This window comes from Marmota flaviventris, unplaced genomic scaffold, assembly GCF_047511675.1.
Source record: "Marmota flaviventris isolate mMarFla1 unplaced genomic scaffold, mMarFla1.hap1 Scaffold_44, whole genome shotgun sequence".
Classification (NCBI taxonomy): domain Eukaryota; kingdom Metazoa; phylum Chordata; class Mammalia; order Rodentia; family Sciuridae; genus Marmota; species Marmota flaviventris.
In genome coordinates this window covers 1,553,953-1,575,009 of record NW_027288268.1, presented here as the reverse complement: position 1 = coordinate 1,575,009, position 21,057 = coordinate 1,553,953, and the positions used below count along the sequence as shown (strand labels likewise).

The 21,057-nt window shown below is 36.1% G+C and overlaps 1 protein-coding gene and 1 non-coding gene across 2 annotated transcripts in view; one reads left to right on the top strand and one right to left on the bottom strand.

The window, feature by feature from the left end:
- Positions 1-1,415: 1,415 nt before the first annotated feature.
- Positions 1,416-21,057, top strand: part of LOC139704192 (transport and Golgi organization protein 1 homolog) — a 45,214-nt gene continuing 25,572 nt past the window's right edge. Inside the window, exons 1-5 of the mRNA XM_071607248.1 lie at positions 1,416-1,425; positions 1,586-1,701; positions 3,288-3,374; positions 5,207-6,155; positions 9,608-9,759. Coding sequence (XP_071463349.1) covers positions 1,416-1,425; positions 1,586-1,701; positions 3,288-3,374; positions 5,207-6,155; positions 9,608-9,759 — 1,314 coding nt within the window. The remainder of the gene's footprint in view (positions 1,426-1,585; positions 1,702-3,287; positions 3,375-5,206; positions 6,156-9,607; positions 9,760-21,057) is intronic.
- LOC139704206 (U6 spliceosomal RNA) lies at positions 12,794-12,901 on the bottom strand. Its single transcript, XR_011706225.1, has one exon. It is a non-coding gene; the product is annotated as a U6 spliceosomal RNA (small nuclear RNA).

Below are 21,057 nucleotides of genomic sequence, written 5' to 3'. Positions count from 1 at the left end.
CTGCTTTTCCTATATTCTATGCCTGAAGGTTCCCCCAGGGGTTCTACTTCCAGCCAGTTGTATGGATCTTCTGATGAAAGACATGACATTGTTTATATCATTCTTTGATATTTTAAATGGGGAGATTCACTAGGAGTGACCTCATTGAGAGACTTATGAGTATTGTCCTTTTCATTTAAAAAAATGTGATATGTGGATTGTTTACTTAAAATAGTAGCAAGGGTCTTTGATGACTGTAGGAATGTTCCAGTTTAGAGACATTCCGGGTTGCATCCCTGAAAGTTCTCACCCTAAATAAAACACCACACAGCAGAAAATAAGACAGAAAATAAGAGTAATCCCTATGGGAAAACTAGTTTCATTTTGTTGCCATTTCTGATTCTTAGGGAATGATCTTGAAACATGGTGGCTCTAGGTACAAACTTTTTTTTTTTTTTTAATTTTTTATTGTTGGCTGTTCAAAACATTACATAGTTCTTGATATATCATATTTCACAATTTGATTCAAGTGGGTTATGAGCTCCCATTTTTACCCCATATACAGATTGCAGAATCACATCAGTTACACATCCATTGATTTACATATTGCCATACTAGTGTCTGTTGTATTCTGCTGCCTTTCCTATCCTCTACTATCACCCCTCCCCTCCCCTCCCCTCCCCTCTTCTCTCTCTGCCCCCTCTACTGACATTCGTTTGTCCCCCTTGTATTATTTTTCCCCTTCCCCTCACTTCCTCTTGTATGTACTTTTGTATAACTCTGAGGGTCTCCCTCTGTTTCCATGCTTTTTCCCTTCTCTCTCCCTTTCCCTCCCACCTCTCATCCCTGTTTAATGTTAATCTTCTTCTCATGCTCTTCGACCCTACTCTGTTCTTAGTTACTCTCCTTATATCAAAGAAGACATTTGGCATTTGTTTTTTAGGGATTGGCTAGCTTCACTTAGCATAATCTGCTCTAATGCCATCCATTTCCCTGTAAATTCTATGATTTTGTCATTTTTTAATGCAGAGTAATACTCCATTGTGTATAAATGCCACATTTTTTTTATCCATTCATCCATTGAAGGGCATCTAGGTTGGTTCCACAGTCTAGCTATTGTGAATTGTGCTGCTATGAACATCGATGTAGCAGTGTCCCTGTAGCATGCTCTTTTTAGGTCTTTAGGGAATAGACCGAGAAGGGGAATAGCTGGGTCAAATGGTGGCTCCATTCCCAGCTTTCCAAGAAATCTCCATACTGCTTTCCAAATTGGCTGCACCAATTTGCAGTCCCACCAGCAATGTACAAGTGTCTAGGTACAAACTTTATATTTAGACAGAGTCCCAGTTGCAGTACTCCATATAAAGAACCATCTATTGTTTCTTTCAATTATACCAAATAGGATTGGTAATCTTTAAACTTGGAACTGTTTTTCCATGTACCTAAGTGGCATTTTTCATATAGTAGTCATCTTTCTCCCCTTCTTTGAGCTTTTGGATAAATGGCTTGATTTACATTTTCTTCTGTCACATTGTAGCCTGTTAACTGTGTTCATCCCTAGGACTCTTGCCATTCTGGGTGGCAGCACTCATCTTGTCTTCCTGAGGAGCCCTGCTTTCAGCACCTGACCAGAAAGGATCTTTGCCGACTGATGAGTATTTGGGTGGCACTTTGTTTGCATTGCTCCTGTGGCATTCATTTGTCTTCTTTGCCTTCAGTCAGGTTGTGTTTTATGTTAGCTCCCTATAAAGTAAAAAACTCAGTTAGAAAAGGACCCCTGTCTAATCCATCTTCCTTTTGAATATTTCCTTTCAGGGCAGTGGCACTTAAGTACATTTGTTCTGATAGTAGCTTATGCAGAATTTGTTCTCTTGTGGCAGTTCTTTGCTCCCCACCCACAAATCAAATCAACAGCACCTTGGCAGGGATGATGTATGGAAGCAAAATTAGATATAAAAATTATTTCCAGTCATGAGCTTCCATGATTCTGCATCATTTCTTTTTCATATCACAAGAAATGGGATACCACCCAGTGTGTAATTATGGAGCTTTATATAATCTATGGTCTCAATTGACACAGATTAAGAAGAGATAAATGTGTTTCCTTTCTCCATACATCTCTGGTTTCTTTCCCTTTTCCAAATTTAACCTTAATAGAATTTTCAACAGAAGGGAAAATTGTATTTCCCCTCAGACTCGCCTCTCATGTCATGAGTGTTATACTTAGGAAATTAAAAACTCTTTATTTAGTTTTCAAAATGATTTCTCCTTTCGAGTTTTTAGTTTTCATTCTGCAATGTTGTTGGTTTTCTAGAGTCTCAGACTTTATCTGCAGTGATGAAGCTTTTAATTGCTCTGTCTTATCTAATCTTCATGGCAGTATTCTACCACTAATACTGGCTCTCAGATGGTTTCTAGATATAACAAGAACATTCATGAATGGGGATATTTTAGAGGTAGTGATAAGATGCCTTTTTTAATTTTCTTTTTTGGGCATTTGATTTGCCTATCAGTTTCCTTTAATTATTGGCAAGAATCTTCTGTTCCTTTTAGTCAGTAGTTAGTAATAAGAGTGTCTTTCTCAAGGGGAACTTTATATACCTTTTGTACACTTTATGTAACTTTATATAATTTAGCTGTTGGTGCTGAAAATAAATGGCGTTCTTTTCTGCAGAGGATTTATTTTCGGTGAAACTGAAGCTTGATATGTGGTTTCGTATGCATTATATTGTAATTTTATTTTCTCCCCAAGTACTTGTAAAAGTAGATTTGGAAAAAGCTAGGAAAGCATATACTATCAATACATTTGCTATAGTGGTAATACATTTTAGAGATTTTGTATTGTTTTTACTTATTAATTTTCATGACTGCTGTGTATTGGTTAAGAAAGACATAAATATTGGTTTATGAGCAATGCTACAAAATGTACAGGTAAATTCTTGCTAGAGGTTATTTGGAATTGCATTTATAACCAGCTTTGATTTACATAGTTTTAACCATATAATATACAGTAATCTCCTATGCAGATCTTTTATTTACTTCAGAAGTCTTAACTTTATGTGCTCTGTGTTGAGAATTAAGCTAAATGTAAAAAAGAAAACTTCAGTGGTTGGAAATGTTGTTTTAACAGTTCTGTACTTAATTTTTATTTGGAATAATAATCTCAGTGTAATTGTTATAGCAACTTTCTTTCTTGGTTATACCATATACCTATCTATTATGTGTATATTTCCTGCCACTTCTGAGAAATCTCTTATTTATATTCCTTGTACAGAATTTATTTGATATTTGTCTCTTTTGCACTATAGGTTGGCCATATTTTTGGATACTTTCCAAAAGATTTCATCAAGGTAGTTCGTGAATATACTAAAGAAGAGCTACAAATTCCAACAGATGTAAGTTATGGATTTCTTTTTTGTTCTCAATTGTAAACTGGCTTATAAATCCACCAGCTATATTCAGTTAACTGCTTCTGAAAGTTTTATAATGTGTTTGGGGGGCAATCTAACATTTGTGTATCAGATTTTCATTTGAAATCAGACTACCTGTAAAAAAAAAGTTTGAAAGGCATTCAAGGGTGATTATATTATAATCTGAAAGTTGTCTAATATGTTGAAACAGATATTCTTGTAGAAGGCTGTTTACTCAACTATGGGGCTTTTCTCTTCTGTTTTATATGTGAAAAATAATTTAATATATTTGTACTTGGCTATTAAATTTAAGAGGTAAATAATTTCATTTTACAGGCAAAACTCATTGGATAGTTATTAGACATTTTAAGTATATTTAGGTTAAATTAATAAACTCTAACTTTTATACTAGGCTAGAACTATGTACTTACAAAGGTTTTCTTATTCTTAGTCATATATGGGATCATAGTCATGTTATAGATTTGGAAAAGGGGACCTGAGCGTTTCAGGTGATGTTCAGTCTCAGATCTTTTAAGGCCCCAACTGCTTCCTTTATACAGCATTCCTGTATGGTGCTCTGACTTAAATTGATTTTGTGACTGAAAGGATTTCGTGTTCTAGAATTCTCACTTCAGCTGATTATATTCTAAAGTTTTAAATTGTATAGTAATTGATGCCCACCAACATTGAAACATCTTTGGGCAGCTCTTTGTCGTGGCTGTAGAATATGCAAGCTGCTAGGCTAGGACAGTTCTTAGATTAGATGGGCTGAATGGATAAAGTCATCCTGTTTGTTGCTGTTGTTCCTAAAATTTCTTCATAATCTCGGGCCATAAAATCACTTCTGTTGCTTGTTGGACTTCATTGTTGGTAAAGAGAGTTCTTGGGATTTAAGCTGTGACAGCAGTTCACTGATTACAGAGAACTCATTTGTTTTGAACTCTGCCTTCTCATTATATTTCCCATTACATGCATCCCTCATGGCTTAGAAATGCATGTGATGGGGAGAGGAAATCACTCATCCCTCCTACATTGAACTGCCTCCCCCACCCCCGGAACCCCCGCAGAATATTATGAAGATTTAATTAGGAGATGGAATTTTTTTTTAATTTCCATTCATACTATGGCTCCTTTTATATCAATTTGCTTACTAGTGGCAAGAAGGAAGACTAGATAAATATATAGATAGTCCTGAGAGAGATCTTAGTGACTGTGAAACCCTGATGAAGAGGAAGGTGTATACCTTGTTGAATCTTGTTTTCAGTTTGTTCTTGTGGTAATAATATCCTTAATATCATTCTTTATTCCACCAAATGTACTTGTATCTCAGTAAGATACTTTAAAACTGATTCATCTTTCTCAGTGCTGCAGGATCTTCCAGCTTTTCCTGAGCAAATGATTAAGAGTTAAATTTCTGAAACATAGGTGTAGATATTAAGAGCTGGAGGATCCTATAAGTGATACCTTGCCTTTCCCTACTTATGCTCAGAGCAAATTGAGAGAGACCCAAGAGTCAGGCAGTTGGAGACCAAATTGTCACCATTTTTACTCATTATGCTTTTTAAAGAATATGACCCATGTGAAAGAAAGAGAGAGAGAGAGAAAGAAAGAAAGAAATAATAGACTTTCTAACACTGTAGTCTAGAAAAAGACAGATTTACTCAGCCATAGATGGAGTGAGCCAATGGGGGTTGGAGGAGGGTAATCTGGTTGACCCCAAAGATTCTTTAGAACCAATCCTGTATTTGGGAGCGTGGATGAGTTTGCTTTTGTGACTCTTTGTTATTGACACACTAATGTTTTTCTTTTCCTTACAGGAGACAGATTTTGTCCGTTTTGATGGTGGAAGAGATGATTTTGATAATTATAATGTAGAAGAACTTCTAGGATTTTTGAAATTGTATGATTCTGCAAATGAAGATTCTGAGAAAGCTATAGAAAAAGTGGAACAATTTCCTGAAGTCTCCCAGGACGTTGAACCTGAACCTAAACCAGTAGTAGCAAACTCAGAGCAAATTGAAAGTGCATTCTCAGAAAACACTATGGATCTTGAGGAACAATTTTTGGCTCAGAAGAACCATCCTCATTCGGATAGTCAAACAGATAATGCTCAGGGTGAACAAACTTCATTTGAACCTTTTGAAGAAATACTACCAGATAAATTGAAAGTGCCAGAAAGTGAAAACAACAAAACCAGCAACAGTTCTCAGGTCTCAAACGAACAGGAGAAGACTGATGCTTATAAACTTTTGAAAAAAGAAATGACATTAGACTTGAAAACCAAATTTGGCTCTACTGCTGATACACTTGTGTCTGATGATGAGATGTCCAGAATGGTGACTTCATTAGAAGATGATTTTGATGATGAGGAATTGGATGCTGATTGTTATGCATTTGATAAGGAAGAAGAGGAGAATGAGGAAAGCTTTGGGGAGCTCCTGTTACCAACCTTTATAAATGAAGAAGACATGAAATTCCCAGTGGAGTTTGGAGTGGAGAAATATTTAATAGGTGAAGAGCAGAATTCAAATGAAGAAGATAAGGTTGAGTCACACATTTTGAGCGTAGCAGAGCAAATGCTTGATAATCGTGTGAATGATAATAGAGACATAGGAATAAAGGAAAGTAACATATTTGAAGAGGCTGCAGTGCTTGATGATATCCAAGACTCGATCTATTTTGCGAGGTACAAGCACTCCACAGTGGAGGAGACTGCTCCATTGATAACAGCGAATCCTCTCGAGGAAATCTGGGCTAAAGCTAAAGGTAAATACCTGCCTTCGGCTTGAGCTGGAGAAAAGGAGTTGTTCCATCCAGGTGTTTTCGTGTATTATTGTAAAGTTCTGTTCAGTTTCCATGTGCCTAAAGAAGAAAGGAGGCTGACTCAGGGGCCCCATATGTTCCTTTATTCATTCTTTTGGGCTAGAGCATGAAAGGACATTGCTTATTCTTTTTTTCCTTTAGGACAGTTGGGATTGGTTAGCATGTTCAAAAAGAAATTTTATAAAAAGCTAAAGAGAAAGATATAAATGAGAAACTAATGCACAAAAGTAGACCTGTTAACAGTACAGATTTTATGTTAAAATTATAAAAGGGCTTTATTAAACATAATTTCTTAATCATAAAATACCTGTACTAGATCATGTGGGTGTGGAGTGACTAGCATAACTTTTTTTTTTTTTAGAATTTAATCTCTTTTTATGTGGTGCTGAGGATCGAACCCAGTGCCTCACCTGCACTAGGCAAGTGCTCTATCACTCAACCCTAGCCCTAGAATAACCTTTAATGGATAGCTTGCCTGAATTCCCCTCCCCAGCATTCATCTTTTGTGGATACCATGCTATTTCCAGTCTCTTGGGGTTCTGAGGTCCTTGCATTCATATTAATCAAGGATGGAACCAGGATGACAAGCCTTGTAATGTAGTGCTTGACACATAGAACTGTCTTTCAATTAAATATTTGTCAAACTGACAATGAGCCAATATCCTGATAAAAGTTTTCTCTTTCCTGGTTTCATATTTGATCATCTCTATCCATTGTTTTTCAAAATGAAATATTTCAACTGAGAGTATATGATAAGAATTCCAGAAGGACATAAAGCCATTGGAAAATTTACTTCCCAAGAGTGCTAATTTTACCTGATAATTGGGGGAAGAAAACAGTTGTACATTTAATCAAAGCAGATATATTTTGGATAAGAATGCAAAGTACAAGTGAATGTTCAGGGTAGAGTATGAAGCTGTAAAGAGATAATCTTTGCTCTGGATCCTATTGGTCTATGTCCTGAGCTCAGGAAGGAGACAGGTTCACCATTTGGCTCCTAGGTTACTTTGAATATATTTGAAAGGCACATTAGCAAGCTAGACTTACGGAATTCCCTTGTCTATACTGGCTCAGTGAGACCAGCACACTTGTAGATGAAAGAGTTCCTGTTATTTCTGAGCAGAATAGACATTTCACATTTTTGTTCTGGACCAGAATTCTCTTCTGCACATTTATTCATGTGGGTGTATGTTGGTTTGCCAAGGGAAGGTAAGTTATTGAAGCCTCTATCATAATAGGACACCCATAGCACAAAAGTTAATAACTAGAATCAACAAATGGGACTTACTCAAACTAAAAAGTTTTTTCTCAGCAAAAGAAACAATAAGAGAGGTAATAGGGAGCCTACATCCTGGGAACAAATCTTTACTCCTCACACTTCAGATAGAGCCCTAATATCCAGAGTATACAAAGAACTCAAAAAATTGGACAATAAGATAACAAATAACCCAGTCAACAAATGGGCCAAGGACCTGAACAGACACTTCTCAGAGGAGGACATACAATCAATCAACAAGTACATGAAAAATTGCTCACCATCTCTAGCAGTCAGAGAAATGCAAATCAAAACCAACCTAAGATACCATCTCACTCCAGTAAGATTGGCAGCCAGTGGGAGATGAGAAACAATTTTTCAAAAAAATCCCCAATAATGGCATCAACAGCATTCTACTTTTGTGTTGCTCACTCTCATTTTATCAGTAAATTAGATGATGATTAAATGTTTCATTTTATCCATCCAGTATGGTGCTATGAAGCCATAATTACTGTATTTTGTGTTTTTAAAGGTTCTGGTCTGTAAGCATAGCTATAGCATTATCCTGCACCAGTGCAGGGCTTGGCAGCACTGATCTGACCCCCGCCCCCCCCCCCCCGCCCCATCTGCACAAACAGAGTGTAGGAGAACTCATAGCAGGGGGGATTCAGTTAATTTGAGAAGGAATAACATATCAGTTCTCCCATTTTCCAGAAGACATTGCATCCATATATGAACACTACTGACTTCTGAACTGTCTTTAACTCCATAAGGTTCTGAAAATGAATCATGCACCATTAAGATTTGTTATTTTCATGCTCCAAAACTTTCAAGATTAGGGAAAACTTGGCTTACAAAATTAAGAATGAATTATTTCCCTGGCCTTTTAGGTTCCACCACAAAATGATGTCAATGACCTTTATGGGTAAAATCTTCCCAAATGTCATTTAATGTGTCTCAGGTGCTGAGATGCTGAGCCAATGGGGCAGACTTCACCAGCAGTCAAATTCATAGACCAATAGTGAATGGAGGGCCTGGGGTTGTAGCTCAGTGGTAGAGCGCTTGTCTAACATGTGAGGCACTGGGTTTGATTCTCAGCACTGCATACAAATAAATAAAATAAAGGTCCAACAAATAAATAAAACAAAGGTCCATCAAAAACTAAAAAGAAATTTTAAAAAATTAGGCAAAAGCTTAAAAAAATAGTAGTGAATGGAATCTCAGGGTTGAGAAAGACCTTAGAGGCAACTACTGGTCCAACATCTTTTTTTAGAGGGAGGGAGGGAGGGGGGGGGGGAGAGAGAGAGAGAGAGAGAGAGAATTTTAATATTTATTTTTTAGTTATCGGCGGACACAACATCTTTTTTTTTTTTTTGTATGTGGTGCTGAGGATTGAACCCTGGCCACACGCACGCCAGACGAGCGCCCTACCGCTTGAGCCACATCCCCAGCCCAACTGGTCCAACTTCTTAATAACTGCATGTTGGACTCCTAGCTGTTTAATCAAACGTACCCCAGGCTCATGTAACTCATACTGAAATTCCACCCCTACAAGCTCTCAGGTCTGACTGGAATTCTACTTCATTCACAGAGCCTCAATGCAGGTCTGTACCCAATTCCCTTTAGTCTCTCTTGGTATTACTGTGTTCTTTTTAAATAGCTGTCATCTGTCCGTTCAATAAATAGTTGTTGAGTATCTCTGCCAGGTGCCAGATGCTGTGTTAAGCCTTGGCTCATTCCACCTGCAAATCTGCAAACCAAGACTCCCTCTCTTTCAGCTTTCCTAAAATTTTTAACACAAAGTTTCACCAGCACTAAATCCATGTTTGTTGAATGTGACCCTGTCTATATATCTCTGGTTTTAAAAATTTTCCTTGAGTAAATATTGTTCTGATAGCAGTTGTATGGTCATGGAAGTATTGGAGAATAGACTGGAGATTGTTCATTTTATAATTGAAGGGTCTGACAGCTCTAATTAGGATTTTGAAGTTTTCTTCTCTGTGTTAATTGTCTTTAGGAGAGCCACATATTCCAGGCACTGTGACTCATATATTTAGTGAAACACTCGGTGAATATTGAAACTGAAGAGAGGCAATTCTTATTCTATAGCATAAAATAAAACAGCCATTCCCCCTTTCAGTTTTAGAGCTACTTATAACAGAAGATACTTCTGTTGATGCTGCTGATACAGAAGACCATCTAGAGATAAAGGTGGAAGAGCCAGCAGATGCCACCCCTTTGGACAACATACTTTTCTTGTTATATTCATTCTTGCCTTATTTCTCTAAGACGGTAAGTTTGATATAGTTTCTTCAATTAGAATGTTGATTATTTATTAGTTTTTAAGTGGCTTCTGGTCATGAAGTGAAGAACTTAAAATGTCTTTATGAAAATGACTCCTGACCCTTTGAGTAGATAGCTCCTGAAACAAAAGCCATAGGGGTGTGGCTTAATGGCTACTTAGTTTAGCATATGAGGAAGATTTGCTGTCTACCAAGGCTGGACATTTGTACACCTGTAAAAACTTGGTTCTTCCCCTCAGAACCTTTCATTCTGGCATTGAGATAACAGCATTCACTTGAAACACAGTAAGATAATGGCAGAAAGAGAGGTATTTATTTGATGGTAGAACATTATTGTCCATAAATGCATTTATTCTGGTTGGAAGGGTGATCAATAAGGTCAGAAAGTAGTTGAGATGTGTTTGAAGCACAGGCAAAGGGCAAACAGGAGTCTGACATGTGGTTTGTTGTTGATTAGACAGGCTGGGGTGGAGGACGGTGGGGGAAGCTGGCAGTCAGAAGAAATGTGTTCAGAGAAATGGAAACATGAAGAAAAGGGTATTTGGGGAGGCCAGGAGAATGTGAATAGTTGGTATTGTAAAGTGTAAAGTTGGAGGGGGATGGTCTGTTGGAGAGGCCAGCAAATCTTAAAGGAAGTCATGAGCCAAAGTAGCATTAGACCATTAATAGTGGGGATCCTTAGAAAGTTTTAAGAATGAAAGGAATTAGGTTATATCTGTTTCTTAGAAAGAGTCACTTAAGGCTGATCTTTCTAAAGAAAATCATGATCCAAACAAGACATTTAATATGTCTAGAAGCTTATCTAAGCATTTTAGGACTTACCTCCCCCTCATGGTATTTGTTGATATTGGACTTTTAGAGTTTAATTATAGGAATGAGAAAGCTTTTAGAGATTGGAGGATAAGATGGTCCTAGGGCCATTGTGACAGTAATCCTTCTCAACTGAAGTTGTTTCCTATAGGTTGTGTTATTTCAAGGCTTGTGTAAGAAAGATGATGTTGTTGTTTTCCTTGTAAAATGTATAGATTTTGAAGCCAGGTAGATCTGGTTTCAAATCCCAAGGTTATCATTTAGAAGTTTGGGCAAATAACTAAACTTTTGAATATCAGATTCCCCATCTGAAAAATGTAGATAATGCTTACTCCAATCATAAGAATTAAATGATTTGACAAGGTAAAGTGTCTGGTGAGGTGTCTGGCATTTTGTAGCGTTTTACCCCCACGCACCCCCTAATTCTCATGTAGGCAGTCAGAGGTGGTATAAAGACAATGAATACCTGGGGAGGAAAGACCACCAGGGTGGAAAAGATGTGGTGGGGAGAAACAAATCATTTTTCAGTTGGCTCCATGTTTGTTCATGGTGGTGGCAGCCACCTGGGTAAGGGGTATGTACAAACCAGGCAGTTAGAATAATGATATTTCCAGTGATTAAAGCAGTCTTCCACAGTCATAATTTGATTATCAGAATGAATCAACATCACTTGGAAAGTTTACAGCCTCACGATATGGGAAGGATTTCTTTATTCATATTTTTAGGTATGCACAGAGCCCTCCTCTAGGTCTAGGTCGGGGGACACGAATGTGGTGCAGGTATGGTCAGTGATTGTACGGTGATAGGTAAGACATACACGTGAGTGGCAAAGCAGAGGCACAATGTTACGAGACTGATTTGAAAGGAGCCTTCAAAAAGGCATTTTGATGGCCCAGTATGTATAGGACATTGTGCGAGGACTAAAAGAGTCTAACAGGTGTAAGGCATGATTGTGATTTTTGAAAGCCTTAAGAAAAGGACTTAACAAATATATGCAAAAATTATGAACAAGTCAATGTAAAATCTTAAACAAGTAGTATGATATCTGATAGGACTGGAGAGTAATAGGTTCTGATGTGTTTGGGAGATGTGCACCAATCAGATTCATTGATCAATGGAATCTTAGTAGAATCTTAGTGTTAGAAGAAACCTTGGAAGGCTGTTAGTCTAGTTTCTCACTCATTGCTGTCATTTTCTTTACTGTGGCCCTGATGAGTAGTTATGAGGCCTGTACACCAGTATTTCCTAGCATGAGTCACTCTCTTACAAGGCTATATGTTCTTCTGTTGTCTAGTTCATCCTTGTATTGACTCCAAATTTTCCTCCACATGATTTCCTCTATAAAATTGAATTCTTTTCTACATAGAAATCCTTTAAATATTTGAAGTTATATCTTAATTTAAAAATTACTTTTAGTATTTTTATCACGGAAACTTTCAAATAAGAGCAGAGAGAATAGTAGGGGACTATAGGTAACCATAACATACTGTACATTTCAGAATACTAGAAGAAAAGATTGTGAAAGTTTTACCATAGAGAAATGATGTTTGAGGAGGTAGATATGTTTAACCTGATTTAAACATTACATAGTGTATACATGCATCAAAATGTCATGTTACCTACTTCAATAATTATAATGTTTATTTCTATGTACTAATTAAAAAAATAAATTTAATTAGAAAAGCTTTAAAGAAAAGCATAAAGAATAGTATAATGAACCCACGGGCCATCACCCAACTTAACAGTAATTCCTTGATAGCCAATATCAGTGAGTTTTTTTTTTTAAATTTGTTCTAATTGGTTATACATGATAGCAGAATGCATTTCGATTCATTGTACATAAATGGAACAAAGCTTTTCCTAGTTGTACACAACACATGTGTAGTCCTACATGTACCTCGGGTAATGAGGTTCATCTCATTCCACCATCTTTCCTATCCCTACGCCCCCTCGCCTGTCCTACCTCCCCTTTGCCCAATCAAAGTACCTCCATTCTTTGCCACACACCTCACCCCCTTTATGGGTCAGCATCCACTTTCAGAGAGAACATACAGCTTTTGGTTTTTGGGATTGGCTTACTTCCCTTAGCCTGATATTCCCATTCACCCGCAGATGCCATAATTTTTTTCTCTTTTAATGCTATAAGCAATATTCCATTTTGTATATGTACCACAGTTTCTTTATCCATTCATCTGTTGAAGGGTTGGTTCCACAAAACTATGGAATGATTCACAAATGTGGGTGTCATCCTTGCTCAGGGACCATGCTAATTTTTTTCTGTATTGTCCCAATTTTAGTATATGTGCTGCCAAAGCAAGCACACTCTGAGTTTTAACAAATGTAGATACCCATGTAAAAACTACCATAATCAAGATATAGAGCCGTTTTTTCACTAGAAAAGGGGTTTCCTTGGGATCCTTCCCAGTGAGTTCCTTCACCACCTGTTCCAGGCAACCACTGATAACTTTTTTTTTAAAACTATAGATTCATTTTTCCTACAGTACTATTTCATATATATGCCACTATAAGTGGACTCATATCTAGAAGTGCAATTGCCTCCTACGTTTAATGTATGTTTTTATCTTATGTGATACTGTCAAGCCATGCTAAAAAATGACCACAATCATTTTATACTTCCACCAGCAATTTAGGAGACTTCCACTTGACTTCATCTTCACTAGCACTTGGGCCATTCTAGTGGGTATGTCTTTGTGAGTTTATTTCCTGACAATTAATGATATTGAGTGAACTTTTTTTTTCTTTTGAGATAGGGTCTCACTAACTTGCTTAGGCCCTTGATAAGTTGCCAGCCTCAAACTTGGGATCCACCTGCCTCAGCCTTCTGAGTTGCTGGGATTACAGACATGTGCCATCATGCCTGGATCAAATAGTTCTTCATGAGCTTGTTGACCATACTGTTTTTGTATGTCAGCTCTCTCTGGCTAGCTGGAATCCAGACTTCTCCCAGCTCAGTGCCAACTGTGGGATTGGTTAGCTTATAGTTGTTCTTGGCCCTCGCAGGTACTGCTTAGAATGTAGCCCCAAACTGAAGACCACCTCCATGCAGATTTCTGGAACTCTTTTTCTTGTGTCTCCCATCTTTCTGGTAGTTTTCTCTACATATTTTTGGCTGCTTAATCTCCTGGAACTCTGGTCTCTCCTCAGTGAGACTGTTATGCCCCATTTGGGTTCCCCTTCCCAAACTGAGGTCTAGAGGGTGCCTCCAGGTAGAATGCTCACCTATTTGTTCTCCTGCTCTTAGGGGTGACAGTTGCATATCCCTTGTGGCTTTCTATCTGAAAAATAGCTCTTTAAAAATATATTTTGACTGGGCATGGTGGCACATGCCTTAATCCTAGTGGCTCGGGAGGCTGAGACAGGAGGATCACGAGTTCAAAGCCAGCCTTAGCAAAAGTGAGGTGCTAAGTAACTCAGTGAGACCCTGTCTCTAAATAAAATACAAAATGGGGCTGAGACTGGGGATGTAGCTCAGTGATCAAGTGCTCCATATATATATATATATATTCCAACTTTCTGGTTGCTTTCAGTGGGAGAACAAGTCTCATATAAGTTACTATCTATTGATTTCTCCTTTTGTTGTAACTTTTTGCAATAATTGAAAAAAATATGTTTGTGGGACTTCTAGGATATATTGTAGTTTTGGTGAATAAATGACATCCCCCTGGTACAACAATTTAACCTGTTTTCTCTATTGCCTTTTTTTTTTTTTTTTTTTTTTTTTTGGTGGTGCTGGGGATTGAACCTCAGGCTCCATGCATTCTAGGCAAGTGCTGAGCTGACAACCTCAGCCTCTCTCTGTTGCTTTATATTTCTTGGAAATTGGTAGTCAGGTTTAGGTTCAATTCTGTTTCTTATGAAAACTTAATAGGAAATATTGCATTGACATCTGCATGTCCTCTCCTTTGATGTTGACTACTAGTCAACAGTGACGTTGGTGAGATTTGCTAATATATTACAGGTTGCAAAATAGCAATGGTCTGAGTTGCTGGGATTTTTCTTTCTTCATTTAAAGGTTGGGATGCCTACAGAAATAAAAATTTATGATTGATTATTCTTTCTTTTTTTTTTTTTTTTGGTACTGGGGATTAAACTCAGGAGCACTTGGCTAGTGAGCCATATCCCCAGCCCTATTTTGTATTTTATTTATATACAGGGTCTCACTGAGTTGCTTAGCAATTCGCTTTTGCTGAGGCTGACTTTGAACTTGCTATCCTCCCTCCTCAGCCTCCCGAGCTACTGGGCTTACAAGCGTGTGCCACGGCGCCTGGCTATGATTGATTATTCTTTACACAGATATTTGGTTTGTATAGTTAAGGCAGGAGATAAACATTTGATTCCTTTTCTTCATTTAAACACTTTTCAGAATAGTAAGATATTCTTCTAGCATTATCAAATGATACCCAAAGGGGCTTGAAATCTTTTTAACTTTTATTTAAGAGTCAATATGATGTCATGCATTTAAAAATATTTGGTGTATTTAATTCAATTAGGAATAGTAATTGTTCTTACCTGATGCTCCATTTCTCCCCCTTTTGCCTTGTAGAAGCCTCTTTATCTTGGCTCCTGGGACCCTTTGCCACCATCTAGTGGTCATTGTTGCCTATTTCCCTTGCTTTTGAAGTATGAAATGTTCCAAGTTCATCTTAAACATTTCCTGTCCAGACCTTGAAGGAATTATTTCTCTAAAAGAACTTTGGTTCCTTTCAATAGGAAATGATATTTAGAGGCTACATTCCAAGTACTAGGATTGCTTATTGCTCAAATTGACTGTCATTTGTAGGCCTTTTTAGTGAACAAAGCTCAGAAATATGTGGGAATTTTTCATCATGTCATTTAGATAATTCCCATGAAAATTCAGGATGCTAGAGAGATTTTACTTCACTTCATCTATCTTAGATTTGTGTTTTCTTTCTCTGATGTTGGAATTCCAGTTTTAAATGACATCAGTATAATTGTTTACAGTCTTGTGCCACTTAATGACATTTTGGTCATTAGTGCATAATAATGGAGCTAAAAAATTCTTGTCACCTAGTATTTTTAGTATCTTTTCTGTGTTTTGATATGTTTAGATATATAAACATTTACAATGTTATAATTGTCTACAGTATTCAGTATAATAATGTCTTATAGGTCTTTATCCCCAAAGCGATGATATACCACCATATATGAATACCTACATGTGGAAATGGCTATATTTTCTAGGTTTGTATAAGTATACTCAATGATGTTTGCACACTGAAATTGCCTAAGATGTGTTTCTCAGAATTTATTCCCATCATTAAGCAACACACGACTATATTTATGTTATTTAAAATACTTTCAGGAATGTATTCCTGAAATTAAATGAAATTCTCTTGTCTTTAAGCTATATCCCACTAAGACGTGTTTGAAATAATTCATTTCTGTGGTTTGTCACCAACTTGATATAACAGGTTGTTTCATTTTTGCTTTCAATATTTAGGTGTTACTTTTTAAGATTTTTTTGTTTATTTTACAATTATTTAAATATTTAGAAGAGCCAAAGTTAATTTGTAAAAATAAGTTGTTTCTGTTTTTTGGTACTGGTGATTGAACCCAGGGCTCCTATCCACTGAGCAACATACCTAGCCTCTTTATTTTTTATTTAGAGATAGTTCTTACTAAGTTGCGTAGGGACTTGCTAAGTTGCTGAGGCTAGCTTTGAACTTGTGATTCTCCTGCCTGATTTTGAAAGAACTCTAGCTTTTGTCCCAGTTTTGTCTACCCTGATGTTGTTACTCTCTTTTATAGTTAACTTTTAAAATTTATTTCATTATGTATTCTGCTATTAAAAAATAAGCAAATGAGAAAAGGGATATGTAGCTCAGTGGTAGAGCACTTGCCTACCATACATGAGGCCATGTGTTCAATCCCCAGCACCATAAAAAGAAAAAGAAAAGCAAATGATTTTTACATCTAGCTATGATAGCTTTATATAGGTACTGGCTTCACCTTCCCAACTGAAACAACTAAAATAAATATGAAAAAAAAAAAAACCCACAAACAGATCAAATTTGAAGATCAAGCAACATTGAAGATCAAGCAACAAAGAATAATTCTGGAAACATAAGGAACAAATGCTATGATCTCTTTAGTTGTCCCAGCTTTTACTATGTTAAGAGATTCCCAAGCCATGACAAAGAAGGGGAAGTCAGGCAGAACCAGAGGATACCATGAATTGAGAGATGGTGCTGAAATTCCAGGAAAACCAAAGTGACTAGAATTCACAGGGTGGAGTACCAAAAGAAGGTTGCTACATTGAGAAACAATTCTGGAAATCTGTGAAAGGCTCTCTGAGTGTTCAGCAGGGTATTGATCAGCACATAAGTGTGATGAAACTGCTTAGCAAGTCAGAGAAACAATCTTAAGTGATTAGAAGGAACAGGTCCTAACACAGGGACCAGAAAAGCACCTGGAAGAAACTATCTAAGGAAGTTGGGTAGAATAATCAGAAGGGTGTCACCTCAGACTGACTATTACAATTTATGTCATACCTAACAAATATTCAGACCCAAGAGAATCAAATTGTTACCAGTAACTTAACTGTATACAAAATATTAAGAATAGTAATTCGTAATGTATGGCATCCAATCAAAGCTTACCAGGCATGCAAAGAAACAAGAATAATACAATCCACAATGATGAGGAGAAGAATCATCCAATCAAAGCCAACTGAGAACTGGTGGAGATGTTAGAATGAGGTAATGGCATTAAAAGTTATTACTACGATATTTCGTGTGTTAAAAGGTAAATAGAGATATAGAAGATATATTTTTAAAAATCAGACTTCTAGAGTTGAAAATATATGATAAATACAGTGGATGGGATTAATGCCAGAATAAGCATTGTGATGAAATTGTTAGTGAACTTGAAGACATAGCAGGAGAAGTACCCCAAATGAAACACAGGGAAAATTTCTTCTGTTAAAGAAAAGTGTCCAGAGCATCAGTGAGCTGTGGGACCGTTTCAAGTTGAGCGATAAGAGGTTTTCAGAAAAATATTTTAAGAAATGATGGCCAAAAATTTTCAAAAATTTGTGAAAACTGTACATCTGCAGATCCAAGATATTAAATGGAACTAGAGTACAAAAAGCATGAATAAAGCTATATCAAGGTATATTATACCATAAACAAATTGCTCAAAACCAGTGATAAAGGGCAATCTTAGCAGTTAGAGAAGACATTTATGTAGAGAATAACTAAGGATGACATCAGATTTCTTGTCAGAAATTAGGCATAAGAGAATATAGTGGAGTGATACCTTTAATATATTTGAAGAGCGATAATGTTGGCTGATAATATCATGCCCAGTGAAATATCTTTCTATAAAATGAAGACTTGTACTGACATACAAGCTGAAAGAATTCACCCTACACTTGCACCAAGACAGCAGATGGAAATAATGGAATAAAGGAGTAAAGAACACTGAAAATGGTGACTCTGTGCATAAATATTTAAAATAATTTTTCTTATTTGAATATTTTAAAAAGTCATTGACTGTTTATTTTTTTATTGGTTGTTCAAAACATTACAAAGCTCTTGACATATCATATTTCATACATTTGATTCAGGTGGGTTTTGAACTCCCAATTTTACCCCAAATACAGATTGCAGAATCATGTCGGTTACACATCTACATTTTTACATAATGCCCTATTAGTAACTGTTGTATTCTGCTACCTTTCCTATCCTCTACTATCTCCCCTCCCCTCCCCTCCCATCTTCTCTCTCTACCCCATCTACTGTAATTCATTTCTCTCCTTGTTTATTTTCCCATTCCCCTCACAACCTCTTATATGTAATTTTGTATAACAATGAGGATCTCCCTCCATGACCATGCAATTTCCCTTTTCTCTCCCTTTCCCTCCCACCTCATGTATCTGTTTAATGTTAATCTTTTCTTCCTGCTGTCATTGACTGTTTAAAGACAAATATCAGTGTAGTATGGGACTTAGAAAACATGTAAAGTAAAATACATGACAACAGTATAAATCTCAGAAGGGTAGTAACTATTGTAACGTTCTTATTGAATATGTGAAGTACTATAGTATCATCTGAAGGTAGATTGTGACAAATTAAAGATGTATATTCTAAACCCTGAAACACCAAGATTAGAAAACAGAGTTATAGCTTAATAAGCCAATAGAGGAATCACTAAAAATACCAATAGTGGTATTTCTGCAAAAGAAGACAGAAAGAAAAGAAAAAGAACAAAGAACAGAAGGAACAAATAGAAGATTATATTAAGCTTACACCTATGCACAGCAGTAATCCTATTAAGTGGAAAGTATCTAAATACATCAGTTAAAAACAGAGTTTGTCATATTGCCTAAAGAAGCAAGACCCAAATAGATGTATATGGGAATAACACTGTAAATAGAAAGACACAAAGAAGTCAAAATTAAAATGATTGAAAAAGGTATCTCATGTTAAACACTAGTCAAAGGAAATCTGGAGTAGCTACATTAAACCAAAAGAGGTTGTGGGGCAAAATATATCATCAGGACTAAAGAAAGTCATTTCCTAATGATAAAGGAGTCAGTTAGTCAAGATTATATAATAAATCTAAATGCTTATACTTTTAATATTAGACCTTCAAAATACATGAAGTATAAAAATTGATAGAATTATGAGGAAAATGATGAATATAGGATTACATTTAGAGATTTCAATATCCTCTCCTCAGCAATTGGCAGAAAACAAAAAATAAAAGTAAGGTTGTAGAAAGTATGAATGACATAATCAATCCATCCATTTGAAATTAGTTGACATTTATAGAAAACCCCCAAAGAGCTGAATACCTATTCTTCTTAGTGCACGTGGAACATTTACCAAGATAAACCATATTCTGGATCTTAAATTATCAGTAAATATAAAAGTATTCAAAGACAGGCAAAGCTTATTCTCTGAACACAATAAAATGAGAAATCAATAATGGAAAAATCTGGAAAATTCCCAAATATTTGGAAACGTAAGTGCCAGGCTGCTATATATATAATTTTTTTTTCTTTTTTTCATTTTTGGTACATGAACACACAGTACATTTATTTTTATGTGGTGCTGGGGATCGAACCCAGTGCCTCACACATGTGAGGCAAGCACTTTACCACTGAGCTACAACCTTAGCCCCCACTGCTAAATAATTTTTGAGTCAAATAAATCAGAGAAGAAATTCATATTTTGAGTTGAATAAAACTGAAAACAACATATCCATTTGTGCAATGTCACTAAAGCGTTACTGGAAAATTTATAGCACTACCAGGCCCAGATAGCTTTATTATAAAAGAAGTCTCCAGTCATTGACTTTAGTTCCTACTATGAGAAACTAGAAAAGGAAAAATAAGTTAATCTCCAAGTAAGCAAGAAAAAAAGATATAATAAAGACCATAAGTCAGTGAAATTTTAAAAAAGGAAAATAAGAGAAAATCAATGAAACCCAAAGCTAGTTCTTTAAGATGAATAAAATTGATCAACATCTAGCGAGGGAAATAAAGAGGAGACACAGATTATCAATATCCTGCAATTAGAGAAGGGATATAACTACAGATTCCACAGATACTAGACTGATAATGGGGATATTATGAACAGTTTATGTTAATTAACTTGACAATTTAGTTGAAATGAAGAAATTCCATTTAAGCCACAAATTGCAAAAGTTCACTCAAGAAAAACAGACATCTTCATAAACCTTGTTGACTATTAAAGAAATTGAAGGTATAGATAAAAACCTTTCTACAAAGAAAAAAATATAAGACCCAGATAGCTTTATTGGTGATCCAATTAAACCTATAAGGAAGAAATGATACTAATTCCTAATAGTAATACTAAACCCTTGTAGAATATTAAAGCAAGGAAATATTTCTCCTATGAAGCCAATGTTATCACTACACTAAACCAAGACAAAGATATAACAAGAAAACCACAGACCTCTCATGGGATCTCCAATGAACCTGTAAAGAAATTCTAAACAAAAATTTAAGTCAAATACAATAATATGTAAAAGCTCAAGAGATACAAAACAAGCATTTAAAAAATATAGCAGAGGTGGGAAATATTGGGGAAATTATATTGTTATTTTGTGTGCATGTACAAGTAGGTGACAATAAATCCCATCGACATGTAAAAAAAATCAGCCCTGATTATTATTTAAAAAAAATTTTTTTAGATGTTGATTGACTTTTATTTTATTCACTTATTTATATGCAGTGCTGAGAATCGAACCCATTGCCTCACACATGCTAGGCAAGTGCTCTACCACTGAGTATCAACCCCAGCCCCTCAGCATTGATTATTGATGTAGAAAAACAAACAAACTAGGAATAGAAAAAGGGAGCTTAAAACATCCTCTGAAAAAATGCAGCTAACCTCATACTTAATGGTTGATAATTGAATACTTTTCCCCAAGATCAGAAACCAAACAGAGATGTCCACTCTCATTA